Genomic DNA, 24,037 nt, shown 5'->3' with positions numbered 1-24,037 from the left:
ACATGGTAAATTAAACAAAAGTACCTACACAATTTCCAAGAGGAAGTCCAGTCCATTCAGCCCAGTCACCTAGCATGTCAGGAAGCTGCAAGTCAGTCTGCAGTGAAAATGTATTAGATTTAATTACTGAACCTGAATGGGAAAGGTGCTTTTCAGTGAAAATGGGTAAGACCAGAACACAAGCTTTAGCAGAAACCATTTAGACGGAAATGTTCTGTTATAATGAAAGACAATATTCTCTGTTCATTACGAAGATCAAGAAACTTTCCTAAATGTTATTTTACCTATTTGAACTACCATTTACTCATCTCAAAACTTTTTTTCCCCTTAGTTCGTCAGCCTTTTAATTTCAACCTCCAGGTCTCCAGTAACACTCTGCCTGGAATACTCTCCTTACCCCCAGCCCTCCAGGCACCTTTGGACTTCACTTCACAATATTGCTCCCAGAAGCCCCTCTCCTCCATTTCCATTCAATTTCCTGTTAAATATATGGTGGAAAAATGGTAGTTGTTTTAACAATTTAGCATAGTTCATATTTATCTGTGTAACTATTTAATGACTCTCAACTCAGTGACAAACAGGGATATGACCTCCAGCTTTTAGCACAGTGCCTGGTCGATGGGAAGTACCCAGTAAATACATGTTGAAGAACAGATAGTAACTGTACTGTAACTGTAAGTGTACAGTAACTATAAGTACCTAGAAAAAGGTAATACTATCTTCCATTCATTGTAAGACATTACTTTTTTCACATTTTAACTTAACTGAAATCAGACTGCACTATTACAGTCAACAGTATGTTAGGTTAGTTGAACGTATTTTTCTCTACTTGTAGTATGTCTTATGTGCATCTTTGTGGTACATAGTCCTCTGTGATGTACTTTGTGTCATCTTTCAGTCAATGAGATCTTAGAGTAATGAAGTAAAGTACTTAGGCAATAACCTTCTCATTCCTAGATACTACAGTCACCAGATCGTATACTGCATAAAATACAAGTTTAGAATTTCTGGCAACCAGGGCCAAAGTAGAAGTAGACGACAGACAGGATATGAAAAATCATAACTCTTCCAGTTAAGACTAAATTTATGCAGTAATGAGGAAGACAAAAGTTTAGGAAGTACACATGGTAACAAAAGCAAAGTAGGCAGTCAGCTGTTCGTGAGCAGCAGCAGTGAGCTGAGTGGTCAGAGCAAGTTTAATAACCTGCTCCCTGTCTAGATCTGAAATTCGCTTTACTTTCAGTGAACGAAGCAGTATCTCTGTGCTGCATTGCTCTACATATACAGTGAAGGTAGCGCAAAGCCAGGCGAAGCTTGGTGAAGCTTCTATGCCAAAAAATGTCACCACTCACTAAAATGCATTTGGGTGACAGGCCTCCACCAGCTGAATTTCAACTTAGTTAACAACAACTACACAGAAAACTTAAAAAACTAAAGAATTTATTTCATCAGCGGTCACTGACATACTCCTCTATAACACTAATCACCATGTACCACAGTTCTAAACTTGAGGGGGGGCGGGGAACACATAACTAGTATTATTGTTTTCTGCTTAAAGTGGCAGGATAATAGGGACTTAAAAATGAGGTAAAAATGACACCCTACAGGTATTACATTATAACCTGTACAACTATGCCTACCACCGCCCAAAAATACCTGCATACACTATTTTAAGTAAGCAGTATATGTGCAAGTTAGTATGTCAGTGTTTAAAAATATAAAAAAACTGTTAACCTAGAACTGTAAATCCTTATAACTTAAAGTAATGCAGAATCTCTTCATTGTTCCAAAGAACAGTAAGGTTAGTTTCAGTTTCACAAATTTTCCAACACTGATCTAGAGAGATTAAAAAAGACAACCTGAAATGATTAAGTCAGTCTTTTAACAGAATGATAATCTCTATAATATATGGTGGGTAGACCAACAGTCAAGCTGTTCATTTTTACTTTGCTGTCAGATTGGCCACATATTTACAAAGCTATCTCATGCCATGAAACAAAGAGCAGTAAATATGATCCAAGTTTAAAAAAAATGGAGGCCAGGACCAAGTGTCAAGCCTGGAATTATATTTTAGAACAATTATTCAAAACACCAACTGACAGAAAGATTTTTGTATCTCCCTGCACAGTCCAGCCTCTATAACTACACAATATTAATGAATAGATACTTCTGAAGAATTGTCTTTTTAAAATTACATTTTATGTAAGCTTAGAGATGGGAGGCCTTTTGTCCACATTGAAAGCACTTGAGATGCCATCTAATCAAGTATCTCCTATACTGCAATAGAGGCATTTATTACTGCCTTAGGGGAAGATATTACAGTATCACAACAATAAGAAAAATGAACAGTTTCTGTTTTCCTATGATGGAATTTACAACCTAAAAGGACTTCCATTTTATATGCAGCAAGGATTGAAGGAGGGTCATAGAGAAAATTCAAGTTCATAGCTAAACTGAGGAAAGGTTTAGTACCAACAAGTATTATCTATCCCCCAAAATTTTATAATTCCTGATATCAAAACAAAGTATAATATAGCTCCTTGGCAGTTGTTAATACAGGAGATCTGATCAATTAACCTACAGGGAATGTTTAATTCATACAATCATTACAGTGGTGCTACTTGAGGATTCTGAGAACATTTTTAAGATCAACACAGAGGAGACAGCAAATGGGAAAGTAGTTCTTTGACAAAATAAAAAGTTAGCTAGAAACTCATATCCTGTCGGAATTCTAAATTTAGCTTAACAATTTTGGAAATCAATTTGGCAATATCTTCTAAAACTAAAACGGTTCACCCTCTATACCAATTAATTCCATATTATTAGAAGAAACCCTCACCTATGTGGATCAAGATACACATATATGGTTACTGATCCTTCAGAATTTATAGTAGCAAATAACTGCAAACAAAAGTCCATCACAGAATGAATTAATATTGGTATGTTTGTACTGAATTAAATGGCTGTTAATAAACTGTATACATTTTTGTAACACTTATGTAAATTTCGACAACATCCAAAACAATGCTGGTTATGATAAAGTCTTTTAAAATTAATTAATTTCATGCCACAGATACCTTCCCCTTCCCCCTTCTCTGGACTCCACCAGTGAATGCTCCTCCCCACCCAAGGAAGAGGCGTAAGGTTTGTTTTCTACAGAGGATAAAACAGAAGTTCTCTGTACTGAAAAAGAAATTAAGGAACAGTTAAGAGCATGAATATATGGAAAAGGAAGATTAAGTAAACATTTACATACATACTTTGTTCCCAGAAAACATGGGTAGTTTGGCTCGGACCATCCAAAAAGGAGATTTGAGGATCCTTCTCAGGGAAATTTGACCAACACACAATAAACAGCTATATAACATACTAATATCAGTGGTTCACACTGATATATATATATATATATATGTATATATATACACACACACACACATACCTTACACCACATGTTCAGAACTTTCACCTGGCTTTTTAAGTGCCCTGCTCTTAAAAAAGGATAGACAACTGACAATGAAAATGGCCACCTAATGATTTATTTATCTTCAACATGAAAGGCAAAAGACTAAAATATTCTGAAGGAAAAAAAAGCAATCAGGAGAAAACAAAGATTATGCAGAGAGAAGAAAAAAATCATAGAAAAAGAAAAACTATCATGTCTATCCTTAAAGGTAAAAGAAACTGCTGTTTCCATAAAACAAATGCAGGATGCTTAAAACAAACAAGCAGAATATTCCAAGAAAGAAGAGCTCAACTTAAAAGTTGGAAGACAAAGTTGAGAAAATCTTCCAGAGGGCAGAGCAAAAAGACAAAGAAAATAGAAAAGATAACAACATAAGAACAACAGCCCCCAGATACTTTCCAAACTGATCTACAGATTCAATGCAATCTATCAAGTTTCTCAATGCCTTTTCTTTTCTTTTTTTTTTTTTGCAGAAATGGACAATCTGATCCTAAAAATTCCCATGGAAATGCAAGGGACTCTGAGTAGACAACAATCCAGAAAATAAAGAACAAAGTTGGACTCACACTTCCCAACTGCAAAACTTACTGCAAAGTTACCATATTCAAGACAGTGTGGTACTGGCATAAGAAGAGACCTCTATAGATTAACAGACTAGAATTTAAGAGTCTAGAAATAAACCCATATCTCTACAGTCAATTTATTTCTGACACAATTGCTAAGACCATTCAGTGGGGGAAAGAACTATCTTTTCAATTGGATACTCACATGCAAAAGAAGGAACATGGATGCCTACCTCACACCACATACTAAAAATTTATCAAAAAGAACTTTGAGGGCAGTATGCTAAGTGAAATAAACCAGATAAAAAAGGAAAAATATTATTTGAGCTCAATACTATGAACTCATTAATTATAAAATGTAAACTCATAGACATATAATCTAGAATAGGTTACCAGGATATAGAGTGAGGCTGGAGAATGGGGAGCAGTTGCTAAGTACGTATAGACAATCTTTAACTAGGGCAAACTTAAACATTTGGAAATGGATATCAGTGACAGCAGCACATTACTGGTATAATTAACAGCGCTGAACTGTGAGTGAATGCAGAAAGGGGAAGTTTAGAGTCATGTGAGGTTAAAGCATGGGAATATGTAACACACTAACTTGTGTGGTAGACATTGAGTGTGACTAACTGTAGAAATATTTAAAAATTCTTCCATGAAGTAGAAGAAATGCATGACATCACAAAGAGTTAATAAGAGGAACATACGGAAAAAATCTACTATTGTAAACTATGGACTGTAGCTAACAGTAATATCTTAATATTTTTTCATCAATAGTAATAAATATACCACACCATTACTACGGGTCAATAATAGGGTGGGATAAGGGACATGGAATGTTTTGAGTTTTTTTTTTTATTGTTATTCGTTTTCTGTAGTAATAAAAATGTCTGAAAATTGATCATGGTGATGAATGCATAATGATGATACTGTGAGTCACTGAGTATAGACCTCGGATGGATTGTGTATAGTTTGTGATTATATCTCAATAAAATTTCTGTAAAAAAAATAGATCACAAACCTCAATACTAGCTCAAGAAAAGGGAAAAAGATGACCTACAGAATGGGAGAAAAATTTTGTAAATCATGTATCTGATAAGGATTTAGTATCCAGAATACATAAAAGAAATCTTACAATTCAACAAGACAAATTCAATAAAAAAACGAGCAAAGACCTTGAACAGACATTTCTCCAAAGAAGATATACAAATGGCAATAAACACATGAAAATAAGTTCAACATCACTAGTCAGGGAAATGCAAATCACACCACAATGAAATAGATGAATGAACAAAAAGACGAAAAGACAGAATGATGTCACAAACGTGACAAATCCAGGCATCTGGATGGAGGTAAGTTGGAATTCTAGGTATGGGTATTTTTGTCACTGTCTTAAGTTTGAAATTATTACAAAATACAAAATTTTTAAAAAATTTTAAAAAATCACGACACCACTTCACATTCACTAGGATGACTATGATTTAAAAAAGGTAAACATGAGACATCATGACTCTCAGGGGTATAAATCTTCCTGGCAACATGGGACAGAAATCCTAGAATGAGCTGGGACTCAGCATCAAGGGATTGAGAAAATCTTCTAGACCAAAAGGGGGAAGAGAGAAATGAGATAAAATGAAGTGTCAATGGCTGAGAGATTTCAGAGTCGAGAGGTTATCCTGGAGGTCATATACACCTTTCATAGATAACACCTTTTTAGTTAAGGTATACTGGAAAAGCTGGAGGGAACTGCCTGAAACGGTACAGCTGTGTTCCAGTAGCCATGTTCCTTTGAAGATGATTGTATAATGATACAGCTTTCACAATGACTGTGTGATTGTGAAAACTTTGTGTCTGATGCTCCTTTTATCTACAGTATGGACAGATGAGTAAAACAATCAAAAATAAACAATGGGGGAACAAATGTTAAATTCTAGTGAACCGAAATGTTAGTGATCAACGAAAGGGAGTGATAAGGGGTATAGGAAAAAAATAGGAGAAACAAAGGCTAAAATATATTGGGTAGATAGAAATACTAGCAATCAGTGAGAGGAAGGGGTAAGGAGTATGGTATATGAGGTTTTTTCCTTTTTTCATTTCTTTTTCTGAATTGATGCAAATGTTTTAAGAAATGATCATGGTGATGAATATACAACTATGTGATGATATTGTGAATTATTGATTATATATCAAGAATGGAATGATCATATGGTAAAAATGGTCAGTTTTGTATGTTATGTTTAAAAAAACAAAAAATAAAAAAATACAAGAACAAAAAAGGTAAACATCAAGGGTTAGAGAAATTAAAATTGCTAATGGGGATATAAAAATGGTACAACTGCTTTGGAAAACAGCTTGGTGGTTCCTCAAAAAGTTAAACACAGGCAACTCCACTTCTAGGTATATATATTCCAAAGAACCGAAGACAGACTCAGATACTTGTATATACCAATTACACCAATATTCATCGCAGCATTAATCACAATAGGCAAAAGGTGGAAGTAACCCAAGTGTCTATCAACAGATGAATGGATAAGCAAAATGTAATCTGTATATAATGAAGTATTAGTCATAAAAAGGAATGAAAAAAAAAAGAAATGAAGTTCTGCTACATGTCACAACATAGATGAACCTTGAAAATATGTTAAGTGAAATAAAGCTGAAACAAAAGGACAAATATTATGATTCCACTTACATAAAATGCACAGAATAAGCAACTCAGGGAATAAATAGATTAGAGGTTATCAAGGGCTAGAGGAGGGGGAAATGGGGAATTATTGCTTAATGGGTAATGGGTATAGTTTTTTTTTGTGGTGACAAAAAAGGTTTAGTAATGGATGATGGTAATTAACAACATTTTAAATATAATTATTGCCACTAAATTGTACACTTAAAAATAGTCAAAATGACAAATTTGAGTTATATATGTTACCACAATTTTTTTTTAATTTGGGAGAAAATGAAAAAAAAAAGAATTCACTGGAAACTGTTGGAGAGTTTTAGAAATCTTATGGGACATATACAAACTGAGGGCTGACAGTGTGATAGCAAACCACAAGCCATTAAGGATGAAAGAGAGGGAAAATGGTAGCTGATGCAACTGAATGGATATTAGGATGGGAGGGACCTAAGTTTTGGGTGGATTGGGATAAACTGTTGACAAAGAAGATCACTGAAGAGCAAGATCATGGAAAAAGTTGGAGGGAATAGGATCAAGTCAAAGCAAAGACAAGGAAAAATACAGAAAGATACGAAGGTAGGAAAAAAAGAAGTTGGGACAATTACTTAGATGCAACCAACTTCTCAGAAAGTTAGACACTTACTGAGGATGATCACTAAGGAGGAACAGGTAGGAGTGAGGAGGATGGGGGGACTCAAGAGTGGGGGGGGACCTAGAATATCTGCTCTGAGGAATGTGATAAGTGAAAATATTTAATAGCTGTGCTCTTCAAGAGCTTAAGGAACTGAAGATGAAGCAATAGGCAAGTCTGATATAATCTGACTAATGAGGAATTTTATTTGACTAAGGGGGAAATACAGAGGATCAGTTCATGAAGCCCAACATACAATAATAAATATTAAAAAAGAGAAAACGGAGGTAACGAAACTATCAACAAAATGAATAAAATGATACAAGATTTCCCAGAACTTAAGGAATGAATTTCTGGCTTAGGAAGATCAACCAATTATGTAGCAAAATAGATGAAGATTTATTGCCACCCCCACCCATCAGGAAATTTCACAACACTGAAGACAAAAAATAATTACAAGTTTTTAGAAAGAAAACTGGCCACATACATATGTAATCAAAATAGTTTCCAACTTAATCAACAGCAGTTCTAGAGGGTAGAAGATGAGAATATTTAACACACAAGTGGAAAGAGTTCCATAATTGGTGGGTCCTACCACAGGCTCTATCATCTTCAAGGTCTTCTTAGCTTGCCTAAGAAATTACAAGCTCCTTTCCAAATGACAATAAACACTGTTAACTTAAAGCTGTTCCTTTATGGTAGTTCTGAACAATATTTTAACCTTGAAATAATGTTGCATTGTGATCCTAAACAACTTAATTTCCACATCAAATTACAGGTTCAACACTGGAGGAACAAAAATAAGACATATACTTAAAAAAAATTTACTATATGAGCATATTTTGGATTGCCATTGTGAGTTAAACAGATATTAAACAGAGGAGATCTGTCCTGTAGTGATGAAAATAAAAGGTATAACTATTTTCCTTCTGAAAACAAATTAAAGTACTTTCTAATCAATTTAAAGAATATTTTAAACGTGTGGGAAATAATTATAAGCCAACCTTTGAAATAATCTATTAAATATCACAGCAATTCACAATGTTAAAAAAGAGCTTGCAACTATGTATACTACTGCTTCTGGAAAGTTCAGCACTTCAAAGTAGAATTTATTACCATTTCTAGTTAACAATAGTGAAGCACAAGACTTAAAGACACAATTTTTCAATGGATAGAATCTGGCCCACTACTAAACACAGTGACAACATATGCTCCTACAGAAGTAGGGGAGGAGTTTCATAAATCATTTTCCATCGTTGACAACAAAATGCCCCTAACAAAACAAGAGTAATATTTCTAAATATGCAAAGAGGCAAAGAGTTCATAAAACACCAACAAAAGCTATTGATCTCAACTAAACTTAAACACTAAAGTCAAAGTCTGAATCTTAAGCCAGGTAGTGAGTGCAGATATTGGTCATATCAGTGTTTAAAACTTTGTTTCTATGTAAAATATTTCATAATAAAAGACAAATTTCAGAATTCTTAATTATAGTTGTTTCCAACTATTTCAAAGAATGGGGTCTAGTTTATTCAGGTTACTAGAGTTATTAAATAAAAAATATATTGTCTCAAAATAACAACACTCCAATAAAATGGGCTATAGAATATGCCATACATCCTGGGAAAAAGTATTACATGGACACAACAATTGGATTGGACTTCTTAAATCTATTTTAACTAATGTTTTACATGGCTAGTGCTATTATTTTAAATAGTTTGTATCTAAGTATTTGTCAAATTGTCCTTTATTACTTTTTTTCTTTTTTTTAAAATAATGAGGGCATCTACTATCCAGGCACAAGCTGTCTGAGCCTAAGTACAGTGAGGAGGGTATCCATGAGGGAAGGGGCACGAGTTCGTGCAGGGATGTCCAAGACAGGGTAGAGTGAGAAGGGCATCTTCAGGGGAGAAAGAGTCAAGAAATAATGAATGAATTCTATGGTACTGGACTAGAATTGGAAGTAGCACTGTGATCTCACTGTTTCCAATACAGAGATAAAAGTACAGATGGAAAAATATATACAAATACATATTCATATTTCCTAGCTACATCCACTATTACATTGACAAAGCACTTGGGGGCAGTAAGCACACCCAGCATACAGATGTTGGGTTTCTAAATATCATTCCCCACTAAAAGAAACCAGGTCTCCTTGGAAAAAAAGATGGAACAGGAGAAGTAGAAAAGAAATCATTTTATGTCAGAAAGTAAGGAAGTGTTCAAATAACAGGGACAAAAGTACAAATCTGTTTGTTGGTTTGTCCAGAGTGATGCCCCGATGAATTCCAGAGTGATTTGATCAGTGACTGGAAAATTATTTGCAAACCCCCTTCGGGGAATGGTGAGTGTGGGGAGAAATCCAACTTTCTCAAGTTGAATTCTTGATATTCTCACAAGCAGTGTGGACAACCAAAGCTATAGGCTGAGCCCCCCAGTCTTAGGGTTTGTTCATATGAACCTTAACCCCACAAAGGATAGGTCGTGTCTACTTAAAATTTAGGCCTAAGAGTCACCCCCAAGAGAGCCTCTTTTGTTGCTCAGATGTGGCCTCTCTCTCCAGCCATCATGACAAGCAGTCTCACCACCCTCCCTCTCTCTGCATGGGACATGACTCCCAGGGGTGTGGACCTTCCTGGCAATGTGGGACAGAGATCCTGGAATGAGCTGAGACTCAGCATCAAGGGACTGAGAAAAATCCTAGAATGAGCTGAGAATTATCATCAAGGGATTGAGAACCTTCTCGACCAAAGGCGGAAGAGTGAAATGAGACTAAGTGTCAATGGCTGAGAGATTCCAAACAGAGTTGAGAGGTTATCCTGGAGGTTATTCTTATGCATTAAGTAGCTATCACCTTGTTGTTCAAGCTGTAGCGGAGAGGCTGGAGGGAACTGCCTGAAAATGTAGAGCTGTGTTTGAGTAGCCATGTTTCTTGATGACGACTGAACAATGATATAGCTTTCACAATGAGACTCTGTGATTGTGAAAACCTTGCGTCTGATGCTCCTTTTAGCTACTATATCAACAGAAGAGTAGAACATATGGAATAAAAATAAATAATAGGGGGAACAAATGTTAAAATAAATTTAGTTTGAAATGCTGGTGGTAAATGAAAGCGAGGAGTAAGGAGTATGGTATGTATAATCTTTTTTTTCTGTTATGGTTTTATTTCTTTTTCTGTTGTCTTTTTATTTCTTTTTCTAAATCGATGCAAATGTTCTAAGAAATGATGAATATGCAACTATGTGATGATATTAAGAATTACTGACTGTATATGTAGAATGGAATGATATCTTAATGTTTTGTTTGTTAATTTTTTTAATTAATAAAAAAATTATTAAAAAGTACAAATCTGGGACAATTTGAGCATCAAAAACAGTGATTATAATAAATTAATAACCCATTGAATAAATGGATTATAACCCATTGAATAAAACAGAAAGTTATGAGTCCATAAAAACATAAAATTTTAAATGAGTGATCAGCCTCCAAGATGGCCCCTAAAGATTCCTACCTCCTACTGTTCCCTTATATGGTCCTACTCTCCCACAGTGTACCAAGGTTAGTCTGTGAGACCAACAGAATATGGTAGAAGTGATGGCATATCACTTTGGAGATTAAGTTATAAAAAACACTGTAGCATTCTACTTGGTTTCTCTCTCTTGGGTCACCCACTCTGAGCAAAGCCAGCTGACACATCTTGCACACACTGAAGTAGCCCTTTGGAGAGACCCACGTGGTGAAGAAGTGATGCCCTTAGTCCAACAACCAGCAAGGAATGGAGGCCTGACAACAATCATATGGGTGAACTTGGTAAAAGATCCTCCAGCTTTCAGACGACCACAGCCATGGTGACAGCTGAGCTACAACTTCAATAGTCCCCAAGTCAGAACCACTTGGTTATAAGCCATACTCAGATTCCTGACCTTCAGAAACTGTGTGATATAATAAATGTTGTTTTATGCTGCTAAATTTCAGAATACCTTCTAATGCAGCATTAGGTAACTAATACAAACAGGATTAAGTACATATTCTCAGACTGTCTCTCAACTAATTATTTAATTGTAAAGGAAAATTGAATAACTCTATACTAGAGAAGTCTGGCATATATCACCTTAATCCAGTTATCAAAGTGAAAATTCTCACAATGAGTCAAACTGAAACTGCATATCACCTGATAGATATTCCCTTCAAAGATGTATATTCTAAATCTAACCACATGGAAACAACAAACAAGCCCAAACTGAAAGGCATTCTACAAAATAACTGGATTGTAATCTTCACAAGTGTCAAGACCACGACATAAAGGAAAGACAAGAACTATTCCAGATGGAAGGAGACTAAAGAGGCATAACTAAGTAAAATGAGTAAGTCTTGAATAACTCTGAACTGGATCCCTCACCATCAAGGACATTATTAGGAAAATTAGCAAAACTTCATAGAATGTGGTCTGAGGGTTAGATAGCAGTAATACATCAATAGAAATTTTCTAATTTGGATGGTTGTATTGTCATTTTATAGGATAATATCATAAGAAATACACATTAATTAGGGGTTTTTATAACCTCATGTTGGCAACCTCTACTCAAACAATTAAAAATGTTCCTGGTACTCACTTGCAACTTTTTTGTAGGTGTGAGATTGTTCCAAAATTTTACTTAGTTTCAAAATTTTAGAAAATAAAAATAATAACTGAAAAAACCCAAATGCTATTCCAGCAGTCACTTTATTAGAATTTGGTGATTATATATATATGATGTGTGGGTTGAATGCTTCCCCCCACCCCACCCCCCAAAAAACAGATTACTCCACATCCTAATTCCTGAAGCCTGTGAATGTTACCTTGTTTGGAAAAACAGTCTTTGCGTTTGTGAATAATTAAGTTAAGGATCTCAAGATGAGATCATCCTGGATTACCCAGACAGGCCCTAAACCTAGTGACAAGTGCCCTTAAAGAGAGAAAATACACACAGAGGAGAAGGCAGAGAGGAATGAAGATGGAGGCAAAACTGGAGTGATGTGACCACAAGCCAAGGACGGATTCTCCCTCCAGAGCCTCCAAAGAGAATATGGCATTGACTTTAAGACTTCTGTTCTCCAGAAGTGAGAGTCACTTTAGGAAACTAACAGACAGTATACAGTAGAGGACATTTCATCTACAGAAAATCACCCGCTCCCATTAATTTACTATTATTTTAAGAAAATCATTCTTAAACTGATGTCACTGAGGCTTCTATAGAACTCAACTTTGATTTCAAAAAGTTTACCTGATACAAGTTTTTAAGAAACTGGCAGAGAATGCTATCACTTATATTGGCACAAAGTGGTAAAGGTGGTAAGGGAAAGTGCTCAAAGAACAGCAGCAGAAAACCCTGTTACAAGATAATGCTAAGAGAAATGTTCTCACTTCTAGAGCTACAAAAACACCACTACAATTTATTAGAAACATATTAAGGTGACAGCATTTTGAAATCTGTTGAAGAAATATGGGATTTGGTTCCTTTTTCAGCTTAGAAATATTTAAAACTTCATTATTCTTCATAACAACAAGATTTTTGTTGTATTTTCTTCCTTTTTCAGTTGGGGGAGCAAAGAAGTGAAATGCTAAACAATTAATTCTAAGATTTCAAGATTTTAGCAATTCCAAGAACCAACATTATTATTAGCAAGTCACAGTGTTAATATTTAAAACTTTTCTGTCATCTACAAGTATCAAGCATTTCAAATCCGTTCTTTCTAATCCTCTCCCACAGGCTTGTGGGGTATTTGACACTATATCCATTCTATAGAAAAGGAACCTGAGGCTCAAGAAAATTAATGAAGTGTATTTAGTTTGCTAGCTGCCGGAATGCAACACACCAGAGATGGATTGGCTTTTAATAAAAGGGAATTAATTTTGTTAGTTCTTCAGAGGAAAGGCAGCTAGCTAACCTTCAACTGAGGTTCTTTCTTAAGTGGGAAGGCACAGGGTGATCTCTGCTGGCCTTCTCTCCAGGCCTCTGGGTTCCAACAACTTTCCCCAGGGTGATTTCTTTCTACATCTCCAAAGGCCTGGGCTGAGGTGTGAGTGCTGAGACGAGGTATGCTGAGGTACCTGAGCTGTGCTACCTTTGAACTCTCTTTAAGCACCAACCAATTAAATCAAACATCATTCATTACAGCAGGCACACCTCTTAGCTGACTGCAGATGTAATGAGTAACAGTAGAGGTTCATGTACCACTGGCTCATGTCCACAGCAATATAACTAGGCATCTTCACCTGATCAAGTTGACAACTGAATCTAACTACCACAAAGTGATTTGCTTGAGGGTTAGAACAGGACTTAACAGACATGCTGCTACAATATTCTATCACACCATTTGCTGTTGGCATGCATCTGAATGCTAAATGCCTACTATGTGTCAGGTACACACAAGGAATAAGACAGGGACTTCGCCCTGGGAAGCTCAGTCTAAACAGAGGAATGATCAGTCATATCTACATAATAAGAAAAAGTTCTATAATGGAACCCAGACAATCTGCATGCCTGGGGATGCTTCTCAGAGAAACCATTTCTGTTAGGTCTCCAAAAATGAATAAAGAACGTAGGAGGTGGGGGTGGGACGGTGCTTTAGTTTGCTAAGGCTGCCAGAATGCAATACACCATATATGGATCTGTTTTTATAAAGGGGATTTATTTAGTGACAAATCTACTGTTCCTCAGAGGAAAGGCAGGTAACTTCCCTCTGGCTTTCTCTATCATATGGTAAGGTACACAGCAATGTACACTGGACCTCTCTCTCGGCTTCTGGGTTCAAACAGCTTTCCCCAACATACGTCTTTTCTGCTTCTCCAGACGTCTGGTTCTGAGGCCACTTTGAGCTGGCTCTAAGCTCTGAGCTGAGGTGTGATGGGCTGTGAGCTGCTGAACTCTCTTCTGACTTCTCCTGTTAGCCCTCCAGCTAATTAAACTAAACATCACTCATTGAGGAAGGCACTCTCCTTAGCTGACTGCAATGCAATCAGCCACAGATGAATTTCATATGCTGATGATTTAAGTCACAGCACCAGAAGTGGGTACCATCACCTGGCCAAGTTGACACCTGAACCTACTACTATACATGGGAAGACATTCTCTGCTCTGTTTAAGGAAAAGCACTCAGAGCCAAAAGAAAAAGATTCTGAGAAGGATCAACTAGAATTATTTTAATTACCACAGTACTTCCCATGAGATACTAATATGTATTATAGGAAAAAAGGTGGAAATATTTTTTGTTTTAAAAATTTTATCCACTTTTAATATTTTTAAAAATTTTAATACGTTTTAATACATATATTGCAGTTTTAATGCAATAATTTGTCTCAAGAAACTTGCACACTAAGGGTACATAGGTGGTTCAGTGGTAGAATGCTCACCTGCCCTGCAGGAGACCCAGGCTGGATTCCAGGACCATGCAACACCCCCCCCACACACACCCGCACCCCTGCCAAAAACAAAACTTGCACACCAACAGCAAATGATGCCCACACGTGATTTTCCATTTGTATTCTGAGATACAAACAGCATTTAACGATAGGCATTACTGTCTATTTGACCATCACTGACCTATCCTGTATCTTCTCACAATTCAATGCATATTTGAAGTTATGTAGTCGAAGTTTATTGTATATTAAATATTTTTGCTATACTAAACCATCCCAAGTGAACCTATGGCTAAAATAAGGAAATTTAAAATGAAAGCAGAATCCTTTGATTCTTAAGCCAAGAAGTCAATATATTCTAAAGTAAACAGGAAGCACAGACTTCTGTTTTTAAAAAATTAGGGACCTGGGTGGGCCACGGTGGCTCAGCAGGCAAGAACGCTTGCCTGCCCATGTAAAAAAAAAAAAAAAAAATTAGGGACCTGACCATGACAAAATAATTAATAAGGTTGGCAGTAGCCTAACCGCCTTAATATTGCAAACATGGATATTGTAAAATACAGTTTGTATTCTTTCTTTTGATACAAGGCAACTGTTCTGAAAAACATTTTAGTATTATACTATAGTAAAAACAATATACATTAACACATTTAATGCAACATCTTATGAGGACCAATCTTTATTATGTAAGAAACACTCTTCTTAAGATGTTATTTTATTACAAAATGAAAATGAAACAAGTTTCACCTTGATTTACTGTTTAAAATATTTTTTTCTGCTTGTGATATGTAAAAAACACAGGAGTTACATTTTGATTATATATACTTAAATTATCTGAGACCATTTGTGCTGTCAATTTTAATCCAAGCGTGCATTTCGCGAGCTTGTTTGCTTTCCATAATATTAGCTTGAAAAGTGTTTTAAATAAAGTTGGGGAAAACTAGCTATGAAGAACAGAAAGCACATCAGAAATAAAGGGAAAAGAGAGCTCAACCAAGTAAACCTTACAAGTTAACCCAAAACAGGGATGCAGGGGATCTAGCAATTAAGTAATCATCAATGTGACCTTCCTAAACAGACCCACAACAGTAAATAGAATATTCTTTCAAGAATTTTGACACTGAAATGTCAGAGATGGTAGGGATAAAGAAGAGGAAGGAAGTAAAGCTCTAGTGGGGGAAAGAGAGCAAGTTAAAAAGTTTTTGTTTGTTTTGGATAGGGGAAAACTTAGGGTAAGTTTAGATGCTGAAGGTAGTTGGTAAAGAAGTTGTTAGAGAAGAAAATTCAGGTTCTTGAGAGCAGGGACAATTATTAAAAAGCAAAGATGTGGCAAAAGGAAAGAAAAGGTAGGAAAGCAAGTTAGCTTGGCAATGGGAAAAGTACAGTTTCTCCAGAGACAAGAAAGGAGAGGGAGAACTAAGGCAAGTAAACTCGGAGAAGCACTGCCTCTATAGCCAAGACTGCCTGCATCTAAATCCTGGTTTTTCCTATCCTAACCATATAATCTTGGGCAGGCATGTTTACATCTTTCAAGTCTCCATTTTCTCATCTAACCTAGGGAGAAGAGAATTCTCACAAGAATTTTGAAAAGATTCAATAATGTCTAACACAGTGAATACTATAAAAATGGTTGCTGGGGGTTTTTTGGTTGTTTTTTAATGCCTCAGTAAATCTGAAAGAACTCACAGATAAGATTCCTATTTTCTCTGTAGAATGGGCAACAGGGTCATCTGCCGAGATTAAAACTGAGGTTTAAGGAGGTAGGACAGTGGTTCTTAATACTGTGAAGATTAAAAACCCATTTGTTTGGTGCATGGGTGGTTTAGCGGTAGAATGCTCGCCTTTCATGCGGGAGACTCGGGTTCGATTCTCGGACCATGTATCCCCCTTCCCCTCCCCCCCCAAATCTGTTGAAATGTATGGTTTGTGAATTATATCTCAATAAAGCTATTAAAAATTTTTATTAGTGATATATGGAGGAGAATATCCAAAAATTTGCATACAGCTTCATGTGGTTCATAGACACTCCCCTAACAATATAAAGGGACATTAAGGAAAAGATCTTCAGGTTCCAGGGCATAATTTAAAACCACAATAGTTTCAATAAATGAAAAGAACCGCATCCTCTGGACTTAGATACCTACCAGCCATGTAAGGGTAACAGAGGGCCTGCCAGAAATGCTGGACACAGTCAAGAAATCTGCGTTCTTAATACAGCCCTAGTCTTAGCTGGCAAGTCACAAGGCCATTTCATATAGCAGCTTTAAGACAGGCTGCAAAGCTAACATTTTGTGATTCTTTTACTTGAAATCTCACTTGAATCTGGACACAGAACAAATGGTACTTTATTTCCCTGTTATAGATCAATATGATTTTGAAGGTTAGTCTGGGAACATAACCACCAAAACTTTATTTCGAAAGAAAAAGCAAGTGCACTCTTGCATTTCTGGGATGAGGTTGCAGAGATTCCTGCCAGCATCAGGCATGAGTCAGGTATTCCCATCCTGGAAACTGCCGAGGTTATTTAAGCAACCATCTCTCTCAGGACCAAAATACCCAGAAATGGACTTCGTCAATCTGTAGTACACTTCTACACACTGGGAGATTTTCAAGAAAAATTTAGATTTATTATTAACACGTTAGCCCTCAACGATGGCTGTTTAAATTACACTTAAATAGCTAGCCACCTGGTAAAGCCAAAGAAAGTTACTCAGTTTAATGAAACTTTGTAAAGCAAAGAATACCTTTCTAATGCCCCCACCCCCACCCCCACCCAAATCCTCCCAGATACCTATTTCAAGCTTATCTTTTTAAATATGAAGGTATGCCTGTCTTCCGAGATAGAAATTATTTAACCTCCTTCAGCCAACCACTTATATTAAATTCGCCAGTACTGCACAGGATTATTTGCTAATAGATTTCATCATTTTGACAGGAATAATTCACTCAGTCCTTACATCTAATAGCTAGCCACCTGGTAGTATCTTTAAGATAAGATACTACACATTTAAAACAAAATTTTTTAAAAATTTTGTACTATCACAGAGTTACAATTGCTTCCCTTAACCTTAAGTAACCTTTGGTAACCTCCCAATCTTGTAAATTTTGAAAGTGTATAGTCTACAGAAATACGATTCATAACATAAATCAGATCATGTTGAAGTTAAGAGATGCTAACTTCCACTATGGGATCAGTGTATCAAAGTAATTTTCCTTATGACTTCACACATAAGCATATAAAACCTCATCAAGGAAGTTAATTAGAATTTTACCAAAAACTACTTAATCCTGCTCATTAATATAAAGTGATATTTTTATACTTAAAAAAATGATCATTTAATTTTCTTATTCTCCTGCCTATTTACTGAATCCTGAATCTTCTATTATTTTTAATTCACACATTACAGTGGTGGCTACTTAACCTTCCAAAGTGTGTGTATTTTCATTTGAATTGGTTGCCAAAAATCTGGATTGATAGTTTCCTTAAAAAAAAAAAAGATCTGACAACACTGGGCCCACACATAGTGGCAATATGTGGAGGGAGCTGGATAGTACTTGCCCTCTTCTAAGAGGACATGCATTTTCTAGTTGCCCTAATTCTCTTCACTCACTTTGGTTACCTGTCTGACCTCTGTAGCCATTAAGAGTTTATCTTACTGAGATTTTTATTTTGTTTTGGTGTCTTGAAGCCCCTCAAAAGAAGTTAGCCATAAAAATATCAAAGAACTGGTCAAGTGATAATCCTAACATTGCTTTGTTTTAAAACTATGTATGTACACAAGAAGAAATCCATTAAAATAGACAAGGTGGGCAGGCCACGGTGGCTCAGCAGGTAAGAATGCTTGCCTGCCAAGCCCGAGAACCCGGGTTCGATTCCCGGTGCCTGCCCATGTAAAAAAAGTAAATAAATAAATAAATAAATAAATAAAAATAAAAGACAAAGTGCTAGCTATTACTGTTAAGAAAGGAGTTTTCAGCATCCTAAAACTTTGGTCTGTCTTCAACTCCTCAAGGAATCAAAATATTCAGCCTTTCACCCCTCCCAATACACAAATTAACCCTGTATTTCTATATTGTGGCACCCTAAAAACACAAGAGTCTGTTGCAACTGTGTAACAAAAGTAAAGACTAACAGGAAGTCAAAATAAGTCTCTTATCAGCCAAAGAGGCTACACAGTTCACAGAACACCTGAAGCTTCTCTGGTGAGAGCCTAGTGGATCTTATTTTAAACACAATTTAACAGGCTTAGTGATCTGGTTTCCCAGCCCACAACAAATTAGACGGCAGCCAGCTGGAAAGGGGTTGGGGATGGTGCTGCAGAGGCAGTAGGCACTCAAAGCATCACAATCAAATCTGAAATCCTATAAAAGTAGCAGAAAACCTCAAAGTATAGGAGATTGGGGCCATTTGATATAGATACAAACAATCCCAGAGGATAACCTCCAATCCTGTCCAGAACTTACACTTGGTGCTCATAATGACCCTCTTTAGTACATTCTGCTTAAAGTATAGGTCAGGAGACTCTTGAGATGCATTTCAAAATGAAATACATCAAAAACTTTAAAAAACACATATGTAACAAAAAAAAACATGGCATTTAAAGGACTGCTAAATTCATAGAACATTATATTCCTCTGTCCAAGAAACAAGATAATGAATTCTTGAAGATGCCACAGTGTCCAATGTAAATGTCTGTTCTTAGTAAAATTCTATTAGAACCCGATGCTGTATTTCATGGTATCTAAAGTTGCATTTACAAAGTAATGATAGTTGGGAAAGTTCAAGACCAAGATCAATTATATACACTAACAAAGTTTTTTGGGGATCCCATTATAGATAAATTACTAGGGCTGAGGATAATGATTCATCTGGTCTTACCCATACCTAAAGTAGGTTTGCCATTCAATTTTAAATCGGTGTCATACAACATGAAGTTTGAAAAAAAATCTGATCTCTATTTTGTTTTCACAATCTTATTGTCTGGCATACCAAAAATAATCTCATTTTTCTAATCACTGGCAGTCTCATAAGTTGCAGAAGCCTAGGGGTTACAAACCCAGAAAAAAAGAATTTAATATTGAACTTTTAAAAGTTCAAATTATCATTGTCTAAACTAGATTTTCCTTACTAACTTCTTAAAATATATTTTAAAGAAATTATATTCTACGAACAATTCACGTAACAATTCATAAGAAACCTTACTATAGGGTCAAGTGTCATTAGAAGATTAAAATGTACGTTTTGAGTCAAAGTGCTATTTCTTCTCAGAAGTCTCTATAATACACATATAGATGTAGAGATTAAACAGCAGATTTCTTGATCTATTATTAGTCATCACACATTATACTCACTCTCGCCTCTGTAAAAATAAGAGCACGATCTTCTATAGGAAAAAGTGGCACTGTCAAGTTAATAACTTCCCAATGAGATTTTTAAAGAACTAGTAGCTCCTGAAAGCCTTAAAATACATGTATATTTTACTTTGATGGCTATTCCACAGTATGCTTCTGTCCTTTAAACGGTTCCTTCCTCTGCTTATGGTTCAAGCTTCTTTTAACAAATATACTGCATTATTTTAGTACAAATTTCATTTGTTAGAAATCAAGTCCAACTTGGAAAATTATCTAACTTAATTTACAGTAACCGTTGTGATTATTTACACATTAAAGGTCTTTGATCAAGAATGAAATGAGGACCAGCTGCTGTGTTGAAGAGTTTAAAGCATTCAACAATCTGAATTTTGACCAAGTTTAAGGCAAGGTGAAAACTGTATCTCTTCTTGAATTTCAACTTTTCCTTCAGGATGATAATCCCAGGCCCTACTTCTTACTAAGTAGCTAGAGATTTATACAACCTCTCTGCGTGGCCAAGAAAGACACCAAACAAAATCACCAATAATGCTTTCCCATTTCTATGAAAAATCATGCTAGTACGTGGAACCTAGAGGTTACAATATTAGAGGGGAAAAAACCTAAATTTTAAACCAAGCCCATACTCTAGATGGTAGTATTAGGAAAACTTCTTCAAAAGCTAAAAGAAAAGCCCTCAATTTTAAAGAGCCAAAAAACTGTTTCTTACAAATAACCTAGCAAAACTCCTTCTAAATTAAAAGCGTCTCCCAGAACATATCACCTAATTTTAGCGTTAAAATCTAGTTGAAAGGACTATGAAATAAGGCTTTACATAATTTGTCCAGTGGTTTTCAATGTTCATGTTTCTATTTCTACCAGTGTCAATTTAACAGCTTTTCTACTAGATCCATTCCTGCAAAACGTTAGTGTTAATTTCTGACTAACAGGGCATCTTCAATGAATAAAACGTTTCTCCTCTACTCCCCCCTTGCCCCTCAGAAGGGTCAGTGTTTTTCCTTCTGAACTTGCTACCCAGTTTCTGGACGACCAAGGTAAACCCTAACCATGCAGGTTTCATATAACTCATGAAACACTTGTGGACGGCCCAAAACTGCTTCCTCGGCCCGAAATATGGGCCCCAAACTCAAAGGGATGGGGAGAGAACCAGTGTATGCCCAGAGTGGGGGCAAAGATACGGGGCGAGGAGCTTTTCTGACCTTTACCAATGAAACCGCCCAAAGCCCCGGCTCCCCCTCCCCGACCTGGTCGGACAATAGCCCTCAACTCCCAGGCCGGGAAGAGGCCAAATCATGCGGGGCCTAGCAAGGCAACCAAAGAAGGCTGAGAGGGAGACTCTGCATCTCCGGCCTAGGAGCAGGCTGCGTGCCGGGGCCTTCTCGGGCGCCATCACTGGGAGTGGGGTATGAAGGCTGCCCGGCGCGGGTATCGCCGGCAGAAGGATCCAAAGGGGCCGCGAGAACAGCGGAGGCCACGGCGGGAAGAACAGGCCCAGGTCTGCTCGGCCGACCCTCCCCCCTCCCACCCTGCGGCGCGTCCCTGCAGCCTACCTCCGGCCGCTTACCTTGTGGATTCTCTTCAGAGCCATCGTGGGAGGCGGGTGGCGGCGGCCCCCGGGGCGGGGACAGGGGTGGGGGAGGGACGGGGAAGGGGCGAGGGGACACGAGGTCGCCTTGGCGATTGCGGATCGGCCGGAGAAGACGGAGTGTTCGGCAGCGAAGGCCCGGCGGGACGGGCTGAGGGCCGGGGCCCACTCGGCTCCTGGGCCTGCCGCAGCGGTCACCGCATCACCCCGCGGCGGCCTCTTTATGTGCTGCCCTCCGTGCCGCCGCCGCCGCCGCCGTAGCTGCCTCTTCCTCCAAGGTTCACCGCCGCCCCCTCAGCCACTGCGGATCCCTCCGCCGGAGAGCAAGAGCAAGCCGCAGGCTCGGCCAACGCCTCTCAGTCGGACAGCCGGAGAAACTGCCTGCCTTCCTGCCCGCTGCAGGTGGACCGAGGAAGGCGCGGGCGGGCGGGCGGGCGCGCGGGCGGCGCCGCCGGGGTGGGGCCGCGGGAGCGCGGGGTGGTCCCAGACCGAGGGGCAGGTCGGGAGACGCTGGGATTGGCGGGCCAGGGGTGGGAGGGCCGGGCCGCGCTGGCGGCGGAGGGATACGGGCCGTCCCAGTGAGGTTCTTACGCCCCGTCGCCGTCGCAGCCACGGCCGCTGAGAGAATGACGCCGCGAAGCGCAGGGTGGAGATCTCGCGACAGCTGAGGGTCAGTGTTGGAAGCTCCCGCGCCGCAACTCTTGAATCCCTTATCCTGAGGGGTTCCCACGCGCTTGTCACTGGAGATAAATAAACTTTTAAAAGTCAGTGTTTTCCAGATCCCTTGACCGTCCGCATAGCAGTCCTGGGAGGAGACAGGCCCATTACAACGTGTCTGAAAATGGAAGGGACTTGTCCAAGGTCACACGGTTACTCTGCGGCAGTGTGGGTCCTTCCCTGAAATGACACATAAGGTCAGATCCCGTTCCGGAAACCTGGGCACCTGCGGGAATGAGTTTCCTAAACCTGGCAGCCCAGACTTTGGCCGTCCCCACCCAGAACTCGAACGTAGCTGCCGTAGGAGAGGCTCTCAGAGTTCACTCTGCTTGGTAAATTGTTAGAATAGAGCACTGCACCGATAACCTCCGAAAAAGAAGTTTATATTGTGCTCCGGTACTTAAAAACGACCTTGTGCTTCATATCGCAATCAGCGGTACCCACTGATTTAAAAAGACTAGAAAACCTATTGTGGGTTTTTTAGGAGACGGAAGCATATGTTCTGAGTATATTCTGTGCCCAGTCCTAGACCAGAACCAGAATGAGATGCAACACCAGGCCAATGCTCGGAGGTGCTTATCTGGCTGGAGAAACACAGATTGATAAGGTATATTTTCCTAAAAGATTCTCTGGTTCTAAGTCTCTCTTCTTTCCTCTTCATCAGGAAGCGACCTTGAAGATCATTGATTCTAACTCCTGAATTTGAAGAGTAGAAAACTGGGGCCCTACTTAGGGAAGGATCTTGCCAAAAGTCACATAGGTCAATGAGAAAGCTCATACTGCTTCATCTATTGGAGTACAGAAGATTGGACAAGGCCATCGTGGATCCAGGAGTCGAAATTGGGAAAAAATGTCTCTAGGGAGGGTATGTTTGAGATTGGGGGTGAAATTAAACAAAAAGAATTAAATAAAAATTACCCATATTCTCATCATCCGAAGATTAACCACTTTTGACTTATTTCCTTTCAGTCTTTTTTAAAAAGTAGGTCATGTGATAATACTATTTTGTAATCTGTTTTTCAAGTAAATAATATATCATGAATTTTCCCATGTCAATAAACACTTGTACCTTATTTTAATGGCTACATACTCATAATATAAATGTACCGTGGTTTATTTAACGGATTAAATTTTATGGAACATTTAAGTTTCCAATTTTTGCTATTAAAAATCATGATGTGAAAAAAAATCATAATGTGATAGAAACCTGTGGCTCTATCTTTGTACAGCTCTAGGAGGGCTTCTTTAGAATAGATTCGTAGATGTGGAATTGCTGATTCAAAGGGTATCCAGATTTTTGTACCTGTGTTCATGTGGGATATTAGTCTATAATTTTCTTTTCTTGTAATCTTTTCAAGTCGGTATCAGGGTTCTGCTGACCTCATAAAATGAATTGGCAAGTGTTCCCTCCTTCTCTGTTCTAAAAGAATTTGTATAATTGCTATTTTTTCTTCTTCCAATAAATATTTGGTAGAATGTACCATTGGATCCCTCTGACCTTGGAGTTTTCTTTGAGGAAATAGTCTGATAACAAATATAATTTCATTATTAAGTATGGGGCTATTTCGATTTTCCTTTCCTTCTTGAGTCAATTTTCATAATTTGTATTTTTCAAGAAATTTGTCC

At 37.8% G+C, this 24,037-nt stretch overlaps 1 protein-coding gene and 1 long non-coding RNA gene across 6 annotated transcripts in view; one reads left to right on the top strand and one right to left on the bottom strand.

Moving 5' to 3' along the window:
- UBE2D2 (ubiquitin conjugating enzyme E2 D2) overlaps nucleotides 1-22,120 on the bottom strand; it is a 90,540-nt gene extending 68,420 nt beyond the window's left edge. The window contains exons 1-2 of one of the 4 annotated variants that reach the window (XM_077138636.1): nucleotides 21,674-21,712; nucleotides 29-97 (exon numbers count right to left, since the gene is read on the bottom strand). In XM_077138636.1, coding sequence (XP_076994751.1) covers nucleotides 29-97; nucleotides 21,674-21,697 — 93 coding nt within the window. In that variant the 5' untranslated portion in view covers nucleotides 21,698-21,712. Of the gene's footprint in view, nucleotides 1-28; nucleotides 6,598-21,659 lie in introns of those variants that run through there. The other 3 variants (XM_077138637.1, XM_077138638.1, XM_077138635.1) reach the window with 3 other exon arrangements.
- Nucleotides 21,760-23,349, top strand: LOC143665046 (uncharacterized). Of its 2 annotated transcripts, XR_013166723.1 has the most exons (4): nucleotides 21,760-22,096; nucleotides 22,304-22,364; nucleotides 22,474-22,608; nucleotides 23,076-23,349. It is a non-coding gene; the product is annotated as an uncharacterized LOC143665046 (long non-coding RNA). The 2 variants fall into 2 exon arrangements; XR_013166722.1 differs by lacking the exons at nucleotides 21,760-22,096; nucleotides 22,304-22,364 and having other exon boundaries at nucleotides 22,371-22,608.
- Nucleotides 23,350-24,037: the final 688 nt, after the last annotated feature.

Source organism: Tamandua tetradactyla, chromosome 20, assembly GCF_023851605.1.
Source record: "Tamandua tetradactyla isolate mTamTet1 chromosome 20, mTamTet1.pri, whole genome shotgun sequence".
Taxonomy (NCBI): domain Eukaryota; kingdom Metazoa; phylum Chordata; class Mammalia; order Pilosa; family Myrmecophagidae; genus Tamandua; species Tamandua tetradactyla.
Note: the sequence above shows the minus strand (reverse complement) of the source record. Positions and strands in the feature narration are given on the sequence as shown.